The sequence below is a fragment of the Aulonocara stuartgranti genome (genome assembly GCF_965226115.1).
Source record: "Aulonocara stuartgranti genome assembly, chromosome: 13".
Lineage (NCBI taxonomy): Eukaryota > Metazoa > Chordata > Actinopteri > Cichliformes > Cichlidae > Aulonocara > Aulonocara stuartgranti.
Window position 1 is genome coordinate 18327555 of NC_138949.1, and position 22735 is coordinate 18350289.

The 22735-nt window shown below is 40.9% G+C and overlaps 2 protein-coding genes across 8 annotated transcripts in view; both read left to right on the forward strand.

The window, feature by feature from the left end:
- Window positions 1-179: 179 nt before the first annotated feature.
- Window positions 180-15357, forward strand: zfand4 (zinc finger, AN1-type domain 4). Of its 5 annotated transcripts, XM_082558217.1 has the most exons (11): window positions 180-525; window positions 1134-1196; window positions 1709-2014; window positions 4918-4993; window positions 5687-5754; window positions 5884-6070; window positions 6447-6588; window positions 7143-8378; window positions 8626-8680; window positions 13494-13629; window positions 14285-15357. In XM_082558217.1, the coding sequence occupies exons 3-11, from the start codon at window positions 1831-1833 to the stop codon at window positions 14418-14420; spliced, it is 2220 nt and encodes a 739-aa protein (XP_082414343.1). In that variant the 5' UTR covers window positions 180-525; window positions 1134-1196; window positions 1709-1830; the 3' UTR covers window positions 14421-15357. The 5 variants fall into 5 exon arrangements, 4 of the variants coding, with proteins under 4 accessions (XP_082414343.1, XP_082414342.1, XP_082414344.1 ...); XM_082558216.1 differs by lacking the exon at window positions 1134-1196; XR_014280610.1 differs by lacking the exon at window positions 14285-15357 and adding an exon at window positions 8864-8965 and having other exon boundaries at window positions 180-2014; window positions 13512-13624.
- Window positions 15358-20033: 4676 nt separating this feature from the next.
- marchf8 (membrane-associated ring finger (C3HC4) 8) overlaps window positions 20034-22735 on the forward strand; it is a 91778-nt gene continuing 89076 nt past the window's right edge. The window contains exon 1 of one of the 3 annotated variants that reach the window (XM_082557301.1): window positions 20034-20181. The gene's annotated coding sequence lies outside the window, so the exon portion shown is untranslated. The other 2 variants (XM_082557304.1, XM_082557302.1) reach the window with 2 other exon arrangements.

Below are 22735 nucleotides of genomic sequence, written 5' to 3' on the forward strand. Positions count from 1 at the left end.
ACTTGAAAAACAATACTAGTGATCTAAATAAATATTTTAAAGGTTTTAAGTCAGGTCTGATGGATAAACCGACTGCTCTACATAAACTGTATGCTTTGTTTAAGGGCTTCATGCTGTGTAAAGTGAAAGAATTTGGTGTTGTTCGCAACGATTCGTTGTCCCGCCCACCTCGTCGTTCGTCAATTGGTCCCTTTGTGTGTCAGTCAAGGGAAGTCGGAAAGGTGTTGTTCTCCGTCTTTGACAGGTATGTCGCCAACCGAGGGCCTCGGCGACAGATACGGGTCGACGGTTTGTTCCATGTGTCGTTTTCATGGTCTAACACGATGAGGTGCTGCTTAATTTTGAATGTAACGGTGGCCTCGACGATGGACGGACAGAACTGAAGCCCGTGAAAGTAGCCTAGCAGTCTGCTAGCCAGCGGTTGAGAAAGCCATTGTTTGAGTTGTTGGCTAACATGGCAACGAAAGCTACCGTTAGCAGCGTCGGCTAGACGGGCTTCCCATCGTGTTATTGCAGCAGATACTGGTAAGTGGGTTTGATCAGTACTGCGAACGTCATTCATGTTTACGCCGTGTTGGGGGAAAAAGCTGCGGGGCGTTAAAACGGCCCGTATGACCTTTGCTTGTTAATGTTAGCTTCTGGAATTGTACTAAAACCATCAATCTCCGTTGTCAGGCAGCTAGCTAACCGAGTTCATGTCTTCCTACATGGCCCGTGGCTGCTTCTGTGGGTTTGTGGTCTTTTGTATACAGTTGGATATGGCCGAAGGCGATGTGTAGATATCTTTGTCTTTAAAACTGCACCCTAACAGGTTCCTTTAGCGAATGGGTTGTTTTTAGAAACTCCCTAATGTCTGAAAGAGTACACCAGAGGCCTCGTTTACCGAAATTTCTTAGACAAGACTATTCATATTCAGTTTTTATGCCATATATTTGGGCTCCACTGGTTACCAGTAGATAGACGCTTGTAGGGTCTGAAGTGAAGATGACGTGTTGCGTTCAAATAGCAATCTGGTTATAGTACGTTTTGAATCAGTTCAATCGAAACGAAAATGACAAATATACATATATTGCTGGTCTTTGTCCCTTCTCCCCCCTTTGTCTGTCTCTCTTAATAAAACTCATCTCACACAGGTTCTATCCTGGATGATGCTCTTTGAGTCATGTGACCGAAGAGCTGTGCTGTCAAAGGCTGTGGTCAGTCACAGGACACCTCATACCAATAATAGGCTTATGTAACACATCTGATCTTCTTGAATTTTGGCCAGGCCCTTTTAATGATGTCCTCAATATTTTATGAGAAGGTTCCATGTGTCTCCTGATACTAATAAAATCCTTTATCTTAAAATAGTTGCTAAATAATTACAAACACAACAATGCAGTTTTGCTTTTTAGGACAGTTTTTCATTACACGTGCAGTAATGACTGATGTAAATTTGTATACTACCAGTTGTCCATCGTTAGATATACGTCCCAATCATTAAAGCAAGAAAAAAAAATGGTACAACATGCACGTGTAGACAAAAATGACCTTGATGCTTGACTGTGAATGCTCAACCCAATAGTAAGTGCCAGTGCTTCTACTTCTAAGTTGGTGTTGATTAAATGAAGGTTTTTCCACACTTTTGTTGTACATATACAATGGCAATAAAAGGCTATGCTATTCTATTTTACATTGTGATGTTAACTTATTGTTTCTTTCCTCACAGATGTGGTCATCTTGCATGATGTGCGACAGTTGTGAGGCCACTGAGCAATCTCTCTCTCCCTCATCTGGGGGCAGCCCCACCATTTCACCACCTTCCTAAAGTCATTCTCCCACTCTGCCAAGATGACCGACAGGAAGGAGCCTCCCTTCTTCAATGACGATAGCGTGGGAGCATTTCAATATAAGCTCCCTTTCTATGACACTATGGAGCTCTTCATAGAGACACTGACAGGGACCTGTTTTGAGCTGCGCGTGTTGCCCTTTGAGGCTGTCATTTCAGTCAAAGCGAAGATCCAGAGATTGGAAGGTACGGAGCTCACTAATGTTTAGTTTGTATGTTGCGGTAGTTTGCACTTCAGGGTAGGTTTGTTATCTTACAACACATATTATTGTACTGTTTGGAAAAAAAATGGATGCACAGATTATTGTAAAACCTTTGACATACATTTTGCCATCGTATTAGTCAGGTTTTTCTGAGGTGTTCTGCATTGCTCTGTAGAGACAGAGTTACACAATTCTGGATACTATAATTTTCTAGTTATTTGTATTGTTGACTTAAATTACAGATTATTATCGAGTGTAATGAAGCTTAAAAATAAGTGGGGGGGAAAAGAATCAAACTCACGTTTACACTGCGTTTGTGCAATATTTATTACTGTATGACCTGATTAATCTTGATTGGGGTTGTATGGTTTAATTTGAAATCTGAATTATCCCCATTGGATGAAATTGGGGGGGGGGGAAAATTTGGAACGATCTGTCCTCATTTAAATCCCATGCCTCATGATCCAGCATTGGGTACTGATTAAACTTACGGTCGCTCTGACCCAGAGCATTGCTATTGTTCCAGTTGTTTGTACAAAATGAGAGCAAAAGCGATGAGCTTGCTGAGTCACATCGCCAAACTAATCTACAGTTTGTAGATACACTTTCCTGTGACATTAAAAACTATGCGAAAAGGTCAGTGTGTTTGCTGAATTTTCCTTATATTATCATTACCACAACAAATCTGCTGGCTTGTCTCAAGAGAAATGGCAGAGGCACCAAAAATGGACAGAAAATCTGTTCTGTGTTAGAAAGAATTTGGCCACATTAGGAAATAATTGTTTGTTTCCATTTATACAAATACATAGAAATCTTTTTTTTAAACTCCCCCCAAAAATTTAAGGTTGCTTAGTAAAGCATCAAGCTGACCTTGAGTATCTGCATTCCTCCCCGCTATTCTTCATTTGTGGTCAGAAAGCCCTCTGCGTAGAGCAGGGCGATATGGCCAAAAATATTTATCACGATATATATTTGAAAATTTGCGATAACGATATAACTGACGATATAATTGATGCGAGACAAAATACAACTCCACAACATTACTAGCGCAAAAAGAAAACCTTCCATTTATTTTCACTTAAATAAGAAGCTGGTTTTTATGTACATTAAAGCTTTATAAAAATGTAACAGTGCAAATACAAATTCCTTGCTGAAAGTTTCTACTGGAAATGCCTTTCCAGTAGAAATGGGCTGACATATCCTGAGCATAACCATATATAATATCCACTGAAGTTAAAAAGAGGTGCTTTGCAAAATTAAACTGCAGTATGCAATACGTATTTTTCGGACCATAAGGTGCACGGGATTATAACGCACATCAAGCGAAACAAAGCAGTCAGATAAATCAAACTTTATTAAACTCATTCTTCTTGCTTCCTCCACTTCTGTACCATTGATTCATTAATGTTGAATTCTCTGGCAGCTGCTCTATTCCCATGTTGTTGCAGTATATTAATGACTAACCTCGTATTGTGGATGGATTATCTCAGTTGTTCTCCTGACTGAAGTTTGGTCTGTTTACAGCACCCTGCCATGCGATTGCATTTGTCTCTAACCATGAGGAACCTTAACGTTAACTTTTATAAGTGGAAAAGTGTTAGTGTTCGTCCTCCAGCTTCCCTGTTTATGTTATGCTAACATAGCTGTGTCGCTAGTGATTACGTAGCACATCATTATATACCAGCTAGCCCAACTTCAGTAACCCTACAAACGTCACTGCTGTTTAGTTTCCTGTCTTCATTTATGTTGGAAGTGATAGCAGAGCTGTACGTTTGATTTTTTTCAGAAATCTCTCAGTCAGAACATGCAATATCATGCTTAGGTAACTAGCGAGCTAACTTCCGCTAGCTTCCCGCTAACTTCTAACTCTGTTAAATGTAATAAATTTTGTTTTAATGGATGCCTGGAAGTTAAACTTCATAGTTACACCTGGTAAAGCAGCAATGCTGGTCGTTTTATTAAAGTTGCAGTGTTCGTTTGAACTGAAGCATACGGAGTTTAGGACCCAGATTACTCCCAGATTTAAGAGCATCTTAGTCCGACAAATACGACAATAACGACGGCCGCTTGCATGTTCTGCAAAAAAATGTGCTTTGTCGTGTATCTGACGGACAAACACCAAACCAGTTCCACATCACTGAAGTTGCACCATTTTTACAAACCAATTCTGGTTCATCTGTTTCACTCAACAATCGGCCATGTGCGTATGAAAACAAAGGCACTGCGCATGCGCGTTTTACTCATATTCTATCGCGATATTTCATTTTCCTATTGTTGCCTAACATTATACCGGTATTACCGTGAACGGTATAATATGGCCCAGCCCTACCTCTGCGTGTGATGAGGTCTGTCAGCCAGGCCTGCGTGTTTGTGAGCATATGAGCATATCACTCTGCAATGAAGAGACCACTGCTTGCTCACTAACGCTGGCTCACCTCCAGCACCGGGGCAGTGAGTTCACTGATTGTGGGCACAAAGAGCTTCCTGAGAGCTTCCTACTCATACACTACTTCTTATTCCAATCATTACCTCTAGAGAGCCTTTGTATTCAGTAGCCTGTCAGTCTTTTACTGGAGTTTTGTTATTTTGGTCCCACTTGGAATAATGTTTCAATTTAGACACGTATCCAATAGTTTTAGATACAGCATTAGCTGACATTCTAGCTCATAAATAGTTTATTTTTATTTGCCTCCATGTTTAAGTCGTCATTGCTTCTGTGATTGCTTAGTTTTGTCTTTAGGGGGCAGACATTAATCATCTTTAGTCATGTGCAATTGCTTGTAATTGGAGCATGTCTGTCAGGTAATTGAACTTTGTCTATCAAATATGAACAGGTCCTTGTCAACTTTGGTTGTTTTCTCTCCTGCCTTCTCTCTGACTGTAAAGGTATCCCTGTTGCCCAGCAACACCTTATCTGGAACAATTTGGAGCTGGACGATGAACATTGCCTACATGACTACGGGTAAAACTGTTCTTCCTGACCCTTTGTGTCCTTCAGAGCACTGCTGTTAAGGCAAAATCACAAATACAGGGGAGCTTGTTAGAGCAGTTACAGACAGGAAGCATTTAAAAATTTTCTGTGAAAATTTAGTGTCATTTGGAGGTGCACATTAAAAGCCTTCCTGCTGTGGTGGTGACTCACTTATAATTCACTTCAGCATGCTGTAGATGAGCCAGATATGTGGCATTGGGTGAGACAAACAGCATATTTGGAGAATTTGCCCTATCCACTCTTGTCAGTTTATGAGATGCAGAACTCATCCTTCAGTGCTCTGCTGGCTGCAGATGGTGGTATTGTTATGAATGTTTGTCACTTAATTTTCCACATGAACAGTCTCTGGTGAGATCTCGTTTGGCTCCCCTATCACACTCTGCAGCATGCTTTTTAAGTTTGTGAAGCAGAGGGGTAGAGTAGGCGATGAAACATCTGCCCATATGCGCCAAATGTTCCAGTGGGATTCCCGTTCCTGTACTTAAGTTCATCTGGAAAACATCCTGTCCCTTGAAGTGCTGTTTACTTTAAATCAGGGCCTCTGCTTCAGAAGTAAATCATTTTACCCTCCAAGTACATGCATTATTTCCTTTTCTTTCATAATATTTGCACTGATATTACTGGTATGGCGTTTATGTATTATCATTTGATTTGTGTTTGCAGCATTGCAGAGGGCTGCACTTTGAAACTGGTCTTAGCTATGAGAGGAGGCCCAATTAACACCAGGAGAGGTAAGAAGACTGACAAACTGTAGTCAGTGTTTTTATGCTTTTGGTTTTAATCTGCTTCCTTGTTTTTTATTAAATTACATAAAGTGTCTTGTTTTTTTGCAGTTTAAACCCCCTCTCTTCTTTTGTCAGTAACCATGGAGGATCCAGTTAAAGAAGTGGCTGACCTGATGGACAGCACAAAGGAGGAAGGCTGGGAGAAAAACCTGGCTAACAAACAGGTCACGTTTGTGGTCTATCGTGAGGGGGACCAACTAAATGTCTTCCGTGTGGTCGACAGGGGAGATGGTACCCTGACCCCCGTATCTGAATCTCTGAGGTTGTCATAGTTTGTTTTATTTTTGATTTTATATGATCTTTCCACATACTGTAAATATGCACACAATTTGGATTGTGATTAGAAATTTGTACTCTTCATGGTCACATGATCATGCATGATAATAACCACAACAGAAATGTTTCCGTTTCTTTTTAAAGTACAATTCAATGTGTCAATGTGTGAAGTATAATTATACAGACTTTGTAGGATATTTAGTTTTAGCTGTAGATCGTTACAGCTGAATTTATGGTCTTATTTTTCCTTGTTTTTGTGTCAATTAAATGTTGTGACACTGAATTGCTAATGTATTTTTGTTTTTGTTGTCGTTGTTTTTTTGTTTTGTTTTTTATTTCTCTTCCCTCGTTGTGTTTTCCAGTGGTGGCTCTGTGTTCAATGTGTATGCCGAAGAAGATGGAGAGAGTTCTACAGCTGCACAGCAGAGCCTTGAGAACTCCATCACTATGACCAAAATGAAGCTGCTCAAAGCCAAGATGGAGGACATGAACCTCAACAAGAAGGTAGGAACCTTTGAGATCAAAGAAAATCAATGACATTTTGTCATTTGTCTGACATATTTTATCAGGCTGAGGCATGATACCGTGTATGCGGAAGTGAATATATAAACCTTGGATCCATTATATGTGTTTGCCTTGTGCGTAGAGAGCTTTCTGTATTACGATGTAATGCTCTTTCAGTCTTTGCTGCTTAATATTTTGTGTTGTAATGTTTTGATCTTTTTTTTAATCAGGAAAGGAATAAAATCAAATTACATCTAATAGTCTAGTCACTTTTGATTAGTTCTGATTATTTTAAAGAGTGATAATGATATTTTTGCATGGAGCCAATATGAAGCACCAAACACTAATTTCCCTTCGTTAGTAAGAGGGTAGAGCTGTGTTAGATTCAGCTGTGCTGGCCCTACATTTTCTTTAGCACTCATCAAATTTACGCAATAATCTTAAATCTAGTCAGTAGTATGATGGGTTTTTTCCAACATGGGTAAATATACACTTAAGATAATCATCTGATATAACTCCGTCTATTAATTTCTGTCCATGTCTCTGTCCTGTAGAAGTCTGCAAAGGTAAAACCACGGGCCCCTGTCAGCCCTCATCCCTGTGGCAGCTCTTTCGGACCTTCCAACACTCGACACCATCATCGCCTCTTGCGCTCACTTCCTCAGATCAACCAGCCTTGGCAGTCAAATGCCCCTCTACCTCCAATTGTAGACCATGAATCCGTAGACCCCTCTCTGGCCTCTCCTGCTGCGACCTCTGCCCATCTGCCCATCCCTAGACGACCCCCTCCCTCTTTCTCCTCCCCGTCTTGTTATATGCTTCAGGAGGAGGAGCCATGGGAGACATGCCCACCTTTTGCCAAGATCCGCCCACCTCCTAAAGTGTCCCGGTTGGACATTGGCAGCACTAGGTTGATGAGGGACTGTGTATACCCTCAGCTCCCTCCATTGTGTACCAGGGGGCCAACTGATGCCACATTTGACCCAGTTGAACCTGTAGGGGAATCATTTGGGCTGGGTGTATTGGACGAAACTGTTGGGCTTGTAGCACCAACTCAACCTGGATCTCCATTTGGTGACTTGTCAGATCCTCTGAGTCTGGATGTGTCCACCCAGCCAGAGGAAGGTTGTCAGACCCGCGAGGTTGAGGCTCAGCACCAACTGCCACATTCCCCCTCCCCCGTTAGTCCCTGGACACGTGGGACAAATGAAACTCTCACCAGCAGAGCTAATGGGACACAGCTTAGCGCATCCTTTCATATCAGCCCTCCCTCACCATTACCTGCCTCCACCTCACTGTCACCTTCAGCTAGACTGTTGTCTCAGCCTTTTGAGTCCACACTTTCCTGTTTACAGCCTAATCTTCAAGCACAATCCTCAGCAAAACAAGGCAGCACATCTCCTCACCCTTCAACCACCTTGTCAACTCATCCACCACGCATTCGTGGTGTTAAAGTAGAGTCACCTGGCAAAAGGCTAGAGCTCATCTCTAAGAGGGAAGCAAGAAACATCACTAAGGTGGCAAACCAAGCGTATAAGGAGCCAGTGGGGTCTCTCAATAGCTCGGAGCTCTTGGCTTCTCTTTCCACAAGGGCTCTAGACATCAGCGGCGGCAGCAGCAGGGACCGTATTGGAGAGAGTCTGGGACTTGCACTGGCTTTGTCTCCTGCAACTGCCTCAGGACAGGGCAGCCGTGGCTCCAGGCTGCCATCCATCCCTGCTGACAGACTTCTGCGGGATGATCACATAAGGCAAATGTCACCATTACCCCCAGCATCAGCTTCTTACATGGTGAGCACAGATAAGTGTCAGCATTAGCTGCTAAGATTGAATTTGTGAAATTGAGTTACCCTAAAAAGTTTTTGTTTTTTTTGTTTTTTAGTATTTGTGTGGTCAGCCAGTCTCATTGAAGTCATTCAAAACAATTTTTAGAAAATCACTTTTTTCTTTCTTTCTTTTTTTTTTTTTAAGTTGAAGGCTGCAGTTGTTTTAGTTTTGCACCCTGTAAAAACATTTAATATTTCTGCTCTTTTCTCAGACCACCAGCACTCTTGCATCAGCTGGAGGAGTCATGAATTCATTTGGGACTATAGGTAAGGGACACGCAAACGACATTAGCGTTTATAAAGTACTAGCTTAAGAAATTTTTGCATTGTTGTGGTTTGAATGGACATCTGAGTTGTGAATTTTGAAGCAAAGTGCAACATCATTTGCTATGCTCTGGTGGTATAGATTGTAAATGAACAGTTGTGAGTTAACATGTTGTCCTTTTATAGGCGCAGTCACATACAGACAGTGTAGCTGAGTAGAAGACCTTAGTGTGTACTTTGTCAGTGCTACAAGAATTTTAATTCTCCAAGCAAAATGCTGACTTATTTGTAAGTTGCTACTTTGGTCTGTTAAAAAATATGAATTAATACATGCTGACCAATACACTGAATAACAAGGACATGATTATCACAGGTGGGGGATTGAACCAATGAATAATTGAAGCATAAAAAAGACACCTAATGAGGAACCAGTATTGTGCCTACTTACAGCTGACAATTTCGCAAAAAGGCAACTTTAATTTGTATCTTTGGACACTTTATTACTAGCAGCATAGGCATAGTTTGGGCCTAAATGGTGGGGATCTTGTCATAATTAATGGAATTATGAACACAGAGTACTGTCAGATTCTGATTCACCACGCAGTACCATCTGGAAAGCAGAGCTTTGAATGTACTTCAAGAAGCCTGGAGTCCTGATGACTATGTAAATAAATTACAAGAAAGCTTTCTTAAGAGAGTTCAGGCTGTGTTAGAACTGGACAATCTGTTTTTGCCTGACATACTATATGTCTGCTGTGTCTCTTTTCCATTTTCCTAGCTAAAGAAATGAGGGGCAGCTCAAGACTTTTGTATAGTACTGCGCACAAAATTGTGTGTGTGTTTCTACCAGGGATAGGGTAGGGTTTTTGTATCTTTTTGGGGTTTGACCCTTCCATGTTGATGTCTTCAATCAGGATCTGAAAAAGTAGGGATAGTTTGTGTATATTATCACCTAAAGTGTTGCCTCAAAGTTATCAAGTGCCTCCTTCATGGTTTCTTTAAAAGCAAATTTATCTTCCACTTCAGTGTAAAAAGAGGAGTCCTGTACCATCTACCTCAGTACTAATGGAGGATATTCTCACATTATAAACAGTATAGTACTTTGCATTCAGCTCAGGGGTTCTCTTGTTTTCTCACCAAAGTTCTTTACATCATTCAGGGATTTTTAAGAAAAAACCTAAACTCACTTTGAGATTTTTTTTTCCCCCTATGGCAAAAAGTTCAGTCAGTTGTTTATGCTTAAACTGAGAAATCAAATTTATTTATTTATTTATTTATTTATTAAATTTTGGGTTTGTTTCGAAAAAAGATGTAATTATTGAAAAGCTTTTTGATTTTATGGTGTTAATTTAGTTTTTTTGTTGTTGTTTTTTTGTCATTTTAGCTTTGACAGGACATAGCAGAGAGTAGGCAGGAAAGCAGAGACAGAGTGGACTGAATGACAGGCTGGAATTGGTTTAAGCAATACTCAAGCTCAAGCCCCTGCGGCAAAGTCTCTAGATTTTGTTATATGCAGTTGGTCAGTCAAGGTAACTATAGAGGTGCACTTTAGGTTGTGTGTGTCCTGAACTGCTTTTCAGAGTCTTCCTTAGAACAAGGCTGGTAAAGTTATGGCAACACTTTCTCTTATGATGCTATTATTTCCCAGTAATAAATTAAGTTTTTAATGTGTTACTCCTTAGCTAAATGAGTGCATGAGGCTTTTACTATCTGTCCCTCCCTACACAATTCACAAGAATCACTCTGCTTCCTTTAATATTGGTCAGAATTTAATCAAACTTGAACACAAAGATCAGCTAATGGGACAGTTTTCCTTGAGCACCCGAGTTATGCTCAAGGTCACATTTGTTGTTCCTGCAATTTTAATTGTCATTAATTTCTATACTTCACATACTACGGTAACCTATAAATTGGATCATGATCTACTAATGATTGTGAGCTAGATAAGCTACTGAACATCACTGATCTGGTTGTAGAGCCTCAACTGTCCAATTATAAATAATTATATAGAAAATACATAGGGCCTGTGTATTAAAACTCATTTCCACTTGCATGCGCTTCTGATTTATGAAGGTATCAGATAAACCAACTTCCACAAACCTCTTACGGTGCTCCATTAAATCACTGGAACCTTTATACTGACACCAGTGACTGATCTATGGCAGAACATCAGAAATGCTAGGCTCCCTCTGCTGTGTACACACAAATTTACATATCAGCTCCCCTGAATTAAGTGAGCACTATAAAGATTAGAAAAATGAATTGGGAACACACTTAATTAAATGTAAACAATATGAAGTTCGGCTTACTACAAAAACCCAATGTGGATAATGCGAGTGACACTGGCTGTTAGGGCTGCACGATTAATCGTTAGAAAATCGCGATCTCGTTTCATACTTATGTGCGATCTCGTTTCCAAATGACAACGATTTAAAAAATAAATAAATAAATAAATAAAAAAGACGACCATTGTACCGCATTATGATCCGGGACGTACTCTGCATGAAAACAAGCGCTCACTCTTCCTGCTGAACAAATGTCAAGGGCGGAGCCTTATACCACGTGATACAGAAGCTGTGCCGTGTAATGCTAAAATTAGCAGGGAAAAAACAACGGAGAGCACGTCAGGGATGACGAGAAAGTGACAGGAGAAAATCCGTTCCGGTCTCCACCCAAACATCAATAACGGGAACCTTATACAGCGCTTCCCTATACACGTCGAACTCCCGCAGGCACAAAGAAATTACGGAGGCTATCACTTATCACCTGACAAAAGATATGGCTCCCATCAACACTGTGCAAAATGAGGGATTTAGGAAAATGATCAACACCCTAGACAAACGCTACACAGTGCCGTCCCGCAACTATTTTTCTATTGTTGCACTACCTGCTCTATACACACAGCGTCGAGCAACGGTGGAGACGGAATTTCAAGCAGTACAACATTTTGCGGCAACAACAAAACGTGAGACATTTGTTGTTTTTATGTTTATTTATTGTTTTTATGTTCAGTCTCAACTGTTACGAAGTTGATGTGCAGTTAATAAGTGCAATAAATATTTACACTGGAAAAGAAAATCGTGAGAGAATCGTGATCTCAATTCTAAGTCAAAAAATCGTGATTCTCATTTTATGCAAAATCATGCAGCCCTACTGGCTGTAGCTGAACACTGTCTGGTAGCAGACACATGATGGCATACAAAAGAAAGCGTACAAAACAAATAAAAATCCAATCCCATACCCCAACCTGCAAGCTTGCTGTACTTTGATCACAGAGCCGTCAGTTTTATCTGTATGTTCCCACATCCCCTTTGGCTCACAGAGCTGAATGCTTCCACAGACAGGATTATCACGGGTACACGCTGACAAAATAGTGTTTCCTGACTAAAGAAATGAATCATGTATTTTATGCTGGGTTTCTTCATAGAAAGATATTTGATGCAAAAACGCAGACTGTTTGCTTTTTTTGTTTGTTTGTTTTTATTGCCCAAAACTATAATTACAACAACACATCTGGTTTCCCTCATTAACAATTTTTACAATGCAAACTTTATTAAAACCAACCTTAAAATAACTGTGAAGACTTGCTTAGAAACTCTTGTTAAAATAACACCATTGTGATTTTTGTTTTTACCGGTTGACATTGCTGAAATAATACACGATATGAAAATAACTCAGAGAAAAGCCCGATGGCTGAGCTTTCTGGGACTGAAAAACATATTGCGTTTTTGGTCACCCTCCAGTTCGTGATGTCACAACAGGTGTTTTGCCTTTTGACAGCTGGTGAAAACAGCTGCTTGATGTGCCTGATGCAGTTTAGTGAGAAGTACAACATTCCCCAGAGCATTAAATGATAAGAAGTGCTCTTTTCCTTTTTTTTGTGACTCCTGTTTTGATCTAGCATTTTTATTCCTCTGTGACTGCTGTGATGGATCTAACCTGAGCAAATTTGAGGTATAGGGAAGGTTAAAAGGGTCTAAATTACAGGGAAGTGATTTCTCAAAAAGTGAAAAATGTGCCTAAGCTATTCAGTTGCGCTTTGTGCACACATTTTAAAACAAAAAAGCTGGGAAACATACCATCATGATGTGCCCTGTTGTTTGATTTTTGTGATACCTGTACATTAAATTGAAATACATATTGGAATAATCTTTGTATGCACTCGTTTCTTAGTACAGGGGTATATTATATTCCCTTTTAAAAGATAGTGATTTGTAAGCATCAAAGAGAACCTCAGTTTCTTAGTGCTGTTGCTGGATGATGGGAGATATGAGCATGAAACATCTAAGACCCAGATTGACAGCAAGGAGGATTAGAAATTTCTTCTGCAAACAATAATTAACCACAAGCGCAGATGAGCTGTCACCTAAGAAAATACAAGTCGTGGAGAAAGGGATGATTATTGATAAGATTTCGGAACACTACCGGTTTTGAGGCTTCAGCTGGATGGAAGATGTGAACGGCTTTTAGGGTTAATGATCTGTCTGTGTTAGGCTGATGTGTTCAATGTAAGAAGACTGACTGTTGCTTTTTATTGTTGATGTTTTTTTTTGCTAAACATACATGATTACAGGTGCATAACGGCTCTGTAGTTTAGTGGTTAATGCATTTGCTTGGCAAGCAAAAGGTTGGTAGTTTGATTCTAGCGGGAGACACAAATTCTCTTTTGGGAGTTGCCAAATCAAACGTGGAGTTACCCACTGTGACGAGCAAACAGCCAAATGTAGCTTTATGAATATGGGTCCATACGCTTTTGGCTTGCACTGTTTTGTCTGATCAGCCGCTCGTCTTTGGCAACTGTCTTATAAATAAATAGTCTTTCCTCTTCTCTCAGGCACTCCAACATACCACCTACCTCCAGTCAAGGCTCCCACAGGCACTAAGAAGAAGAGCTCAAAGCACTGCTTCCTCTGTGGCAAGAAGACTGGCCTGGCCACCAGCTATGAGTGCAGGTACAAGTACCAGCCGCATTTCCAGCTGCGCTCACTCACACAGTTGCTGTCTGCCTCTAAATCACATCTCACCCCCGGTTTTGTCAGTCTCGTCCTTGAAGCGAGCCTTTTTGTACAAAGCGGTCTTTTCGTTGTTCGTCGTTTTGTCCTACTGCCATATCCCCAATGATAACACATCTCTGTGCGCTGCTTGTTCTGTCACAAGTTATTAGCTTTATCAAAGTTTCTCCTCACCACATTAATATGGATTACTTGTCCCTCTCGGGCCTTGTCCATGGCGTACACACTGAATCTGATGCAACACTGTGTAATCTCTTAACATTTAACACTTGAAGTGGTTATGTTCCCAACTACTGCTTTAGTCAAACTGTAAGCCTTTGTGATTAAACGAGTAATGTAATTTACTCTGTTAGTGCTAATAAATTAATCAAATTGGAGGGCAGAAGAGGTGTAACCACCAGGTGTAACCAGAAGAGGTGTTTAGTAAGGAAAGAAAATCTAGACTTTGCATTTACACATTTATGCCGCAAACAGCCTGCTGAAGGGGGATTTTGTTATTTGTTTTTTAATTTACTGACTATCAAGTCTCAAGAGGAATGTACTATAAAAATATATATTTTGCATACAAACTTGAATGTTTATTTAAATCTTACAGGTGCGGTCAGAACTTCTGTGCAGTTCACCGCTACGCAGAGACACATGACTGCACTTATGATTACAAGGGTGCCGGACGGCGCTTTCTGCAAGAGACCAACCCCCTTATCAATGCTCCCAAGCTGCCTAAGATCTAAACTTGCAACCTTGTCTCAGACGTGCGGATGAGGAGTGAAGAAGTTTAAAACTTGCAGGATGGAAGCGATTCTGCAAATGAATTTGTAAAGGAAAGAATGAACTTTTACACCACTGTGTGCTCTTTTTAATCAGCCAAGTTTGCTAAAATTTAAATAAAATATTCTGTAAAGCCAAGTGTGAACAAACCAGTGGACTGAAACGGCACAGAATTATCACCTCTTGATAATGTGAAAGTGTATACCCCCCTTTTTTATCTGTTGCCTTTTTTTTTTTTCATTGCATTAAAAAAAATCTGTGCATGTACGTAGGTAGTTTTTGCTAAATATATCTGCTGCATGTTCAGACATACCTATTTTAGGCTTTTGTTGGGTTTTTTTGTTGTTTGTTTTTAATCGGGGCGACTTCATTTGACAAGTCTTTGAGAGATGCACTTTAGAACTATGATATTTATATATTTGACTTTCCTTGTGAGGGAAAGGTGGCGTACGTTTCTGTGTTTGTCTTATTGTTAGTTGTCCTCTTCAATATTACTTTTTTTGTATTCTGCACATTTAAATATCTTTCTTACATGGGCACATACATACCGGCATCACTAATGAAATCTTCCTAAAAAGAGAACCGTACACCCACCTAATGATAAAATACGTAATATTTATTAATGATTTATTTAAATTACAGGTTGGTTTTTAAAAATAGGGTTAAGTATGCAGTGTGTGTAGGTGTGGATGTCAGTAATCTGTTTGCCTATTGAGTAAACTGTATTAGGAGTGGGTGTTGGTTATGGTATTTGTGTCTACAGTGAGGTGGTTGCCATTTTAAAAAAAAAAAAAAAAAAATCTTTTGTAAGTCTTTTTTTATTGCTCAGCTGTTTCAAAAACTTTAAATGCTCGTAAAGTATCTACAGGGGTTTGATCTAATAAAGTTTCTTTCCAGAAAGTTTCTTTCTGTGCGTCATTTTTGTTTGGTTGAAATCCAACAGCTGGTCTAAAATTATCATTCTGATAGAAGACTTTGTTTTCTTGAGGGAAATGCTTATTTCACCCTCTTACCGGCGCTCCTCTTGTCATTTCCACGCAGTGTCTTCAAGCTTCACTGTTTCAGTTCCTCAAGATTTGCAGATTGAATATTTGACCTTTCTCTCCCAGTAATAGTCCTCATCACGGTGCTGTGAAGTATGAGGGGAAATGGTTTCTGTTTCTTGTCATTAAATAACCCCTCCTGCCGAGTCAGACCCTCAGCTAGCTCCTTAGTGACAAGTTGAACATTTTTAAACCTCAGTAAAAGTATAAGCTTGCCTTCATGAGCTAAGTTACCGGTTCATGGCAAGCTTGAACCTTGGTGGTTCCTGAATATCTATAAATCATTAAAAGCCCAGAATTAGCATGACATCCATGCCCATGATGAGTATATGTAAACTTTGAAAGACAAACACGTTGCTACACAGTTTTTATTTTCATCACATGCTTGAAGCTTTCTGATCTGGTTGAGACATTAAAGCAAATTCCTTAAAAGCCTTCTGATCACATATTTAAATGTCCACCCATTATCAATGCTCAGAGAGAAAGCTGTAATTTTACACGCACACATCTGAAACACAGGTTAATCCTGTGAAGTGGGGCTAGTTCAGCAGTCAGTAAATATGAGAACACTCTTATGTTGCTCAGAACAGAAATATGTTGTCTTTGTTTCCTTGTGATTCACTCTGATGAAATGAATGAAAAGTAGGGGGGCTCTATTTATTATTCACTTTACTCCCACTTTGGGTGCTGTTCCTGTGAAGCAAACAAACCCTGTCCTGAATCACGTCTCGCTGTTTTCATCCCCACTTTCCTCCTTCGTGTTGCCTGGCTTTGATCTGCTATAATTGGGCTGTGCAGCATATACTGCTTATTCTCTCTTGGCAGATAAATGCACCTAAACCTGGAGATGGGCAGGTACTTTAAAAAAGTAAAAAGGATGAAGTTTATAACCTAATAATGCATCAGGCTGATTTCATTTCAGACTCATCAGTGCAGCAACAGGAGGCAGTAGATTGGTGAAAGTGGTGAAACTAATACATGAAAATGTAGTTTTTAGAACATTAAACAGAAATTTGCAAGCTACTGGCTGAGTAGTCAGGTGGATTCAAGTGGTGGTGATGGTTGCCGTAGGCTAAAGTCTGGCTACTGCGTGTGCCGTCTCATCAATGCCTTTCATCGCTTCTCCAATTCTCTGATTTATGACCAAATATGTGCAAAGCTCATCACAGTCTTATGAACCTACAAGTACAGTGTGTGTGTGTGTGTGTGTGTGTGTGTGTGTGTGTGTGTACACATAATAGCATCAGCGTGTCAATTGCAAACATGTTGTGGTTTTTTCCTTTTCATTATTTTGGTATACACAAAGTTTTATCAGTTGATGACTATATATAAACCCTACTCTGTAAAATTGCTGGTAGTGTCCTGACCTGAAATAGTGGTTGACTTTCATAGCCTGTTGTGCTGTAGCATGCAGATAAAGAGAAAACAAACTGGCCTCAGCTGGTTCTGGTGTTCCATTGGTAAGGAAGTTTCCCAGAAACTTTTAGAAAGCAGCCAACACACTTTTAAACAGCCACTGACCTAAAGGTACAAGCTTACGAAATGAACTTTACAGAACTTACTTGGATTTAAGGCACATTATTTTGGCTTAGTTTTGGAGACAATACATTTTTTAGGAGAGCCTGCAACACAAACTGTATTGCTGAGCATGAAAGATTTCGATTTTTTTTTTTGTGGATTATGAAAGTGCAACACTAAGTCAGTGCAGTAGTTTTTCCAATAGGGGATTCTTTTCATTCCCACATGATAGAGCACCTTTCGGGATATATAGAGGTTTTGTCTGAGTATTTGATTCGGTTTCCTTCAGCTGCTTCTTTGCAGTGTATCACATAAACACATCCAGCAAATGCTTATTTTCTACTGTTCTGTTTTGGGATTGCTCAGCTTGCTGTTTGCAACTCTGCCAAGTGCTGCAAGTCTATATTTTCCACCGAGTGGAAAACAATGTTTTTTTTCTCTTTTTCCAAACATGCTTTTAGAAGAAGAAATCATTCTCACCGAGAGTAAAAGCAATGATATGCATTACTAAAATGCTGGTTTGGCAGACTCTTTTCATAGGAAAGGGCTCCTTCAAAATCCAAAATCTTAGGTTACTAATTGTCCATTTAAAAACAGTCCATTAAGACAATCAAAGTGCACAATGTTCCTGAAAATGTGTGTGCGCTTTTTCTCATTAGAACTCTTAAATGCTGTATTCAGCCATGCTTTGGGTTCTGTTGGCTACAAAAATTTGAAAAGAATAAAGAACTGATCTTAGCTTGTGCCGGCACAATGAGGAACACCGATCACATGTTGAAACCAACAAACGGAAAAGTGCGTAGAGTACAAAGGCTTGTTTTAACACAAACGAGCATGATCATTTTCCACCAAGTGTTCAGAATATGCACATGGCTCAACACTGCTGAGTCATGTACTCGCACACTGGGGCGATCAAGCTCTGCTAGTCTGACGGGTTTCATGTGCGGGTAAGAGAGCTCGAAAGACACCCGCCAAGGAAATCTTAACACTGAAACCACACGTCTGTCTTTTACACCAACTCCTAGTTTTGGTCCCACCTACTGACAGAACCACTGACCTCCTGGGAAGAATTAATCCTACATTGTTCTACTCGGGTACCAACTCCACCTTTTCTCTGTCCTCCTCTGCCCTTTTTCTTCCCCTCTCTTTTTCTTTCTGCTTACTTTCTGCTTATCTTTAACTCAGTGAGACTTGTTATGTTAACCCCCTGCTCTTACACCACCCGTTCCTTCCACTTAAGCACACACACACCCTGTTCTAATCTCTTTCGAAAGAAATTCTAGCTGCTTCCAAAAAAGACTGTTAGGGCTGGGTATACAATTCTCTCTCTAGCTCTGTTCTCCCTTTTGTTAAAGAGCTCTGTTTTCATCCTGTAAATGTGTTTCTTTCTTTTTTGGACAGGACAGCTGTGCTTCACTCGCCTGCTTCTCTGCCCACTTAATACAAAAGCCATGGCCCAATCCTCCCTACCACACTGCAAGACGGCCTGTATCTCTCTGACGCAGAGACACACGCATGACGGTTTGGCAGACTCGTTTCTGAGGTGCCCACTTTGTCCAGACAGAGCACAGAAGCGCTGTTGTCCCACCCCAAGGACAGAGCGGCAGACTTCGCATCAGTAATAAGGCTGAATACAATGAAAGGCTTCACAGAGATAGAGCTCAGGCTTTGAGTCAACAGAGGATACGTTCCCTTCTTTAACAACTGAGTCTCTCCCAACATACTGCACTGGGAGTGAGGGGCTTTCTTGGCGTGGAGTTACAGCACAAGCAGGGATTTACTTGAGCTGGAAGTGTCACGATACACAACCAGACATTTATAATCTGAAAACTTCTTTACTTGAGTATATTAGAACAATGTGACAAACTAGAGCATTTTTAATTAAAAAAGTTGTAGTCATCACTTTATGTGATGTCATTTAAAATAAGAAATGTCTAATCGTTTCTTTCTGATAGAGTGTTAAGTAAGATGTGTGTAGTTTGGTGTAGCTACAGATGGGGGGAAACAGGGAGCCTAACTCTGTCTAAAGCGAACAAAATCCACCTAGCAGCACATCTGTAATTAACATGTGGCATGTTGCCTGGTAAATTGGTACAAATATGTGTCCTTGACTGCCCCTTTCTTAGTCACGATATGTAATTTCCCAGAGTTGGTTGCACGAGTCAAGAATATATTACAGATCTTCACGATGACTCCAATAAAATGGATGTGTTTTTTTAACCTCATTGTTTTGTACGAGGCAAACAGGAACGATATAAGCTGATGGTGCTTCAACTTCTATGATAATGCAACTTAAATTTAGTTTTTGGCCACTTGAGAGAACAGCTGTTGTGGTCATGTGTGCATCAGCTGATGAACCACAGACTCCAGAAGGAAATTATTATTATTTTGGCTCCTTGGCTGTTGAGCCTTTGTTAGACTTTTTCATGACCCTGTGATGTTCCAAGCACCATTCTTGAGCCACTTCTGCCTTTGGTGCCCTTTGACAACCGTTTTTTACAGAGCATCTGTCACTCACTGATAAATTTCTCGGAACCCCCTCCCAAAGCCACTCAATTCAGTGGTTCAAACTTTAGACACAGCAGTGCTGGTATCGCCCTTTTGGCACTGGCAGGGTAGCTTTTATAGTGAAAATGCATAGAAATGCAGAGGTATACTTTTCACCTGCTACTTTCTGTCTGCTTGCCCATCATTTTATGGGCTGCTGCAGATTTTCTTTAAAACTGCTGCTCGACACTAAAGCAAAATGTTAAAGGCCATAATTTGAATATTTGTGGGCTTCTCACTGTGAGTAACACCCTTAAAATTACACAGGGAACCATTTGTCGCATAAAATACTGATTATGGCACCTTTTAATTATCACTTATTGTTATTCACTATCACTATAATCACTACGGTGGGGTCATTTTCCACCTCACTGCCATCACGATCATCAAAAGCTATCATGGTCACCTTCATCACCACATCATCATCATCATCGCCATCCTCCTCTCCTCGGCAGTGCACAGCCCTCAGTCAGTTCGCCCGCGTGCGCCGCCTGTCCTTTAAATTAATTATTTCTTGCATTTTGTTTCCACTCCATCTTAACGCGGAAGTCGGTGACGCACCACTACAAACAGCTGCTCAGCGGGGGCAATGAAATAAACAACGCGTCGACATTCGGTGAGTGTTTTCTTCGCGTGTGTCTTTACGACGTTCAACGAGCAACGTTCGCTGCGATGCAGTTATGTGTACGTCCACGCTGAGGAGGCTCCAGCGTGTCCGCTGCGCCTCTCGCTTTATTAAATCCGACCTGAGGCGGCTGGAGGGGGTCGCTCGGACGTGCCTCTGAACTGTGCTGGGATGATAGCGTGAGAATTTGCTGCTTTTTCTTTTTTTCCCTTTTATTTTGTTTTTTTGTTTTTATATTGACTGCTGTTGAAGCCGACACTCTGTTCCTCACGACGGTCACTCGTAGCCTGCTGTGATTAAGGTATGAAAATCCAGTTTAATGTGAGCGAGTGCGCTCTGCAGCAAAAAGAGGGTGAGAGAGAGAGAAAGGGAAAACAGCGGCAGAGTGTTTGTGTCAGCTCAGATGCCTGTTATTAATTATTGTCTCGTTGTTTTGTGCATTCAGCGTGTGTGTGTGACTCGATGTAGGAAGACGTAATGTTGCCCGAGCAAGCCTTTTGTTAGTTTTCCCGGATCCCTCAACGCGCTCCCACAATTCCACAATTTGCTGCTGGAATGCGATGAGACTCCGGATGATGAAGAAAGAATTTATCGGTGTTCGATACCGCTAAAAACCCATCTTAGGGTTTTGCTGTCAGTGCTGTGCCTTCTGGATTACTCAGAAAGCAGCGGAGTCCTGTCCTGACTTTACCGGATCAATGCTGATTTGGATGTTAATGTTCAAAAATCGGCGTGGTGTGATCTTAGCAGCTCGCTGTGGCTCGGAGAGCATCTCGTATTCTCTGTAGGTCCTACGAGGCGCACTGCCCAGCCGGGTGTCGCCTTATGAACCATAATAAAGCCAGAAGCAGCGCCCTGCATCGCTGCGCGCTTTTCAGATCAGTGTCGCCAGTGATTCTGGTTTCTTGCCTTCAGCTTGACGTCAACAACAATATATCTGCGCAGTAACGTGGAAAACATGAATTGAACTTTATTTATTTATTTCTTAAATGGTAAGGCTTTAATGTTGACATCAAACCCACTGATCACTTTATTGCCACAGTGGCTCTCACATTACACTCTGTCCTCTCATTGGCTGCAGGATCAGCTTTCTCCAGTCGTTTCCATCATCACCCCCGTCATGACGCGTGCTGCTCTGCTGTACAGTTCCTGCTTGTGTGTTACAGTTTGTTCAGAGCTTTTAAACATGCAGTAAAGCACTCTAGTGTACTTTAAAGCCTTCTGTTCTCCCTTCATCCTCGTGGTGTGTGCTTTGCCAAATGGGAGGGCAAGCCCTTCACTCATGTTCAATTTGAGGTAACACATCTCAGCTTCATGTCAAAGACCGGTTCTTTTGATGCCATCTGTGCTGCGGTGTTGGATTTTTCTGTGGTTTGGGGTTATTGTTAGGTTAATGCTGGAGAAAGGGGAAGAACCGGCTGGGTGTCTGTGTCATACATTATTGTAGGCTTGGGTTATTTCTTTGCTGAGAGCTTGTTGTGATGACGAGCCTCGTCGTGCTGCTGGTATGTGTAGTATGCATACATAAACGTTCTGATAACTAAATGCTAATTTTGTCTGTAATCCTATTCTTCACATTGTATTGTGTTTTTTCTTGTGATTTTTGACAGGGAGTGTTTGAAGAGAAGCGACAGATGGTGATCTTTGTAGGCAAGCAGTCTGAGTTTAATTTAGTTTTTAATTTATGCTCAACAGAAAAATCTGAAATTAGAAAAAGGAAATTGGGAATATGGGAATTTTCTGTAGCTAAAAAGGTGATTTTTTTTCCTCCCATGAGTTTTCCTACTGAGTACGTATGCCTTACAACAAGGAAATCATATCATTTTATGCCTACTTTCTCTTATCTTTTTCTTGTCCAGACGTTTGATACCCAGTGTGTTGTCTACACTTGTTCCAGCATATTATTTTCCACACGAAGTCTACATTATGGCCACATTACGCAGAAAGACGGCCTTCCCCTCTCCGTCTACTTTCCATTTCTTGACTTCTTTCGCGACCGGCTGACTGTGTGTCCTCCACAATGACGACTGAACAATCATTCTGCAGTCATGAAATTTTATCTATTCGAGAGCTGGCGCTGCACGAAGCTGTCAGCAGACTCTGTCGTCCCGCTAGAACCGAGTGCTGATGGAAATGAGAAAGTAAGGCCGTAATTATGATTCCGAACAGGAGGAGGAAGAGGGCATCTGAGGCTGTCGCTGCCTTCCAAATCCCATAATTTAACTTTTTTATTTTTCAACTTAAAGTAGTTAGTGCAGCTGCCTTTACTAATTCAGTTCATTTTTATTTGTGTAGTGCCAATTTCCAACAAATCTTAATCATAGAGCGCTTCACTTCGGAGCATGAAGAGCTTATGCCTTTAATATGTTGTAAAGGGAAGACCACAGACTTCCTATGAGAATGTTAACAGGAAGAAACCTTCCGCAGAACAGGCTCAGGATGGGCGGCCATCTGTTGAGCTGAAGGGAACACTTGCGCGATGCATCTTCTGTGCAGGGGCCCGTGGGTCAGAATGACCACAGAGCCGTGCTGGCGTGAGTTAATT

Bases quoted from the DNA above. Each gene is read 5' to 3' on its own strand.
- zfand4 (XM_082558217.1), top strand. From the start codon at position 1,831: ATGACCGACAGGAAGGAGCCTCCCTTCTTCAATGACGATAGCGTGGGA. The intron at 6,071-6,446 runs GTTGTCATAGTT...TGTGTTTTCCAG, and splicing joins CCCGTATCTGAATCTCTGAG to TGGTGGCTCTGTGTTCAATG. The intron at 13,630-14,284 runs GTACAAGTACCA...TAAATCTTACAG, and splicing joins GCCACCAGCTATGAGTGCAG to GTGCGGTCAGAACTTCTGTG.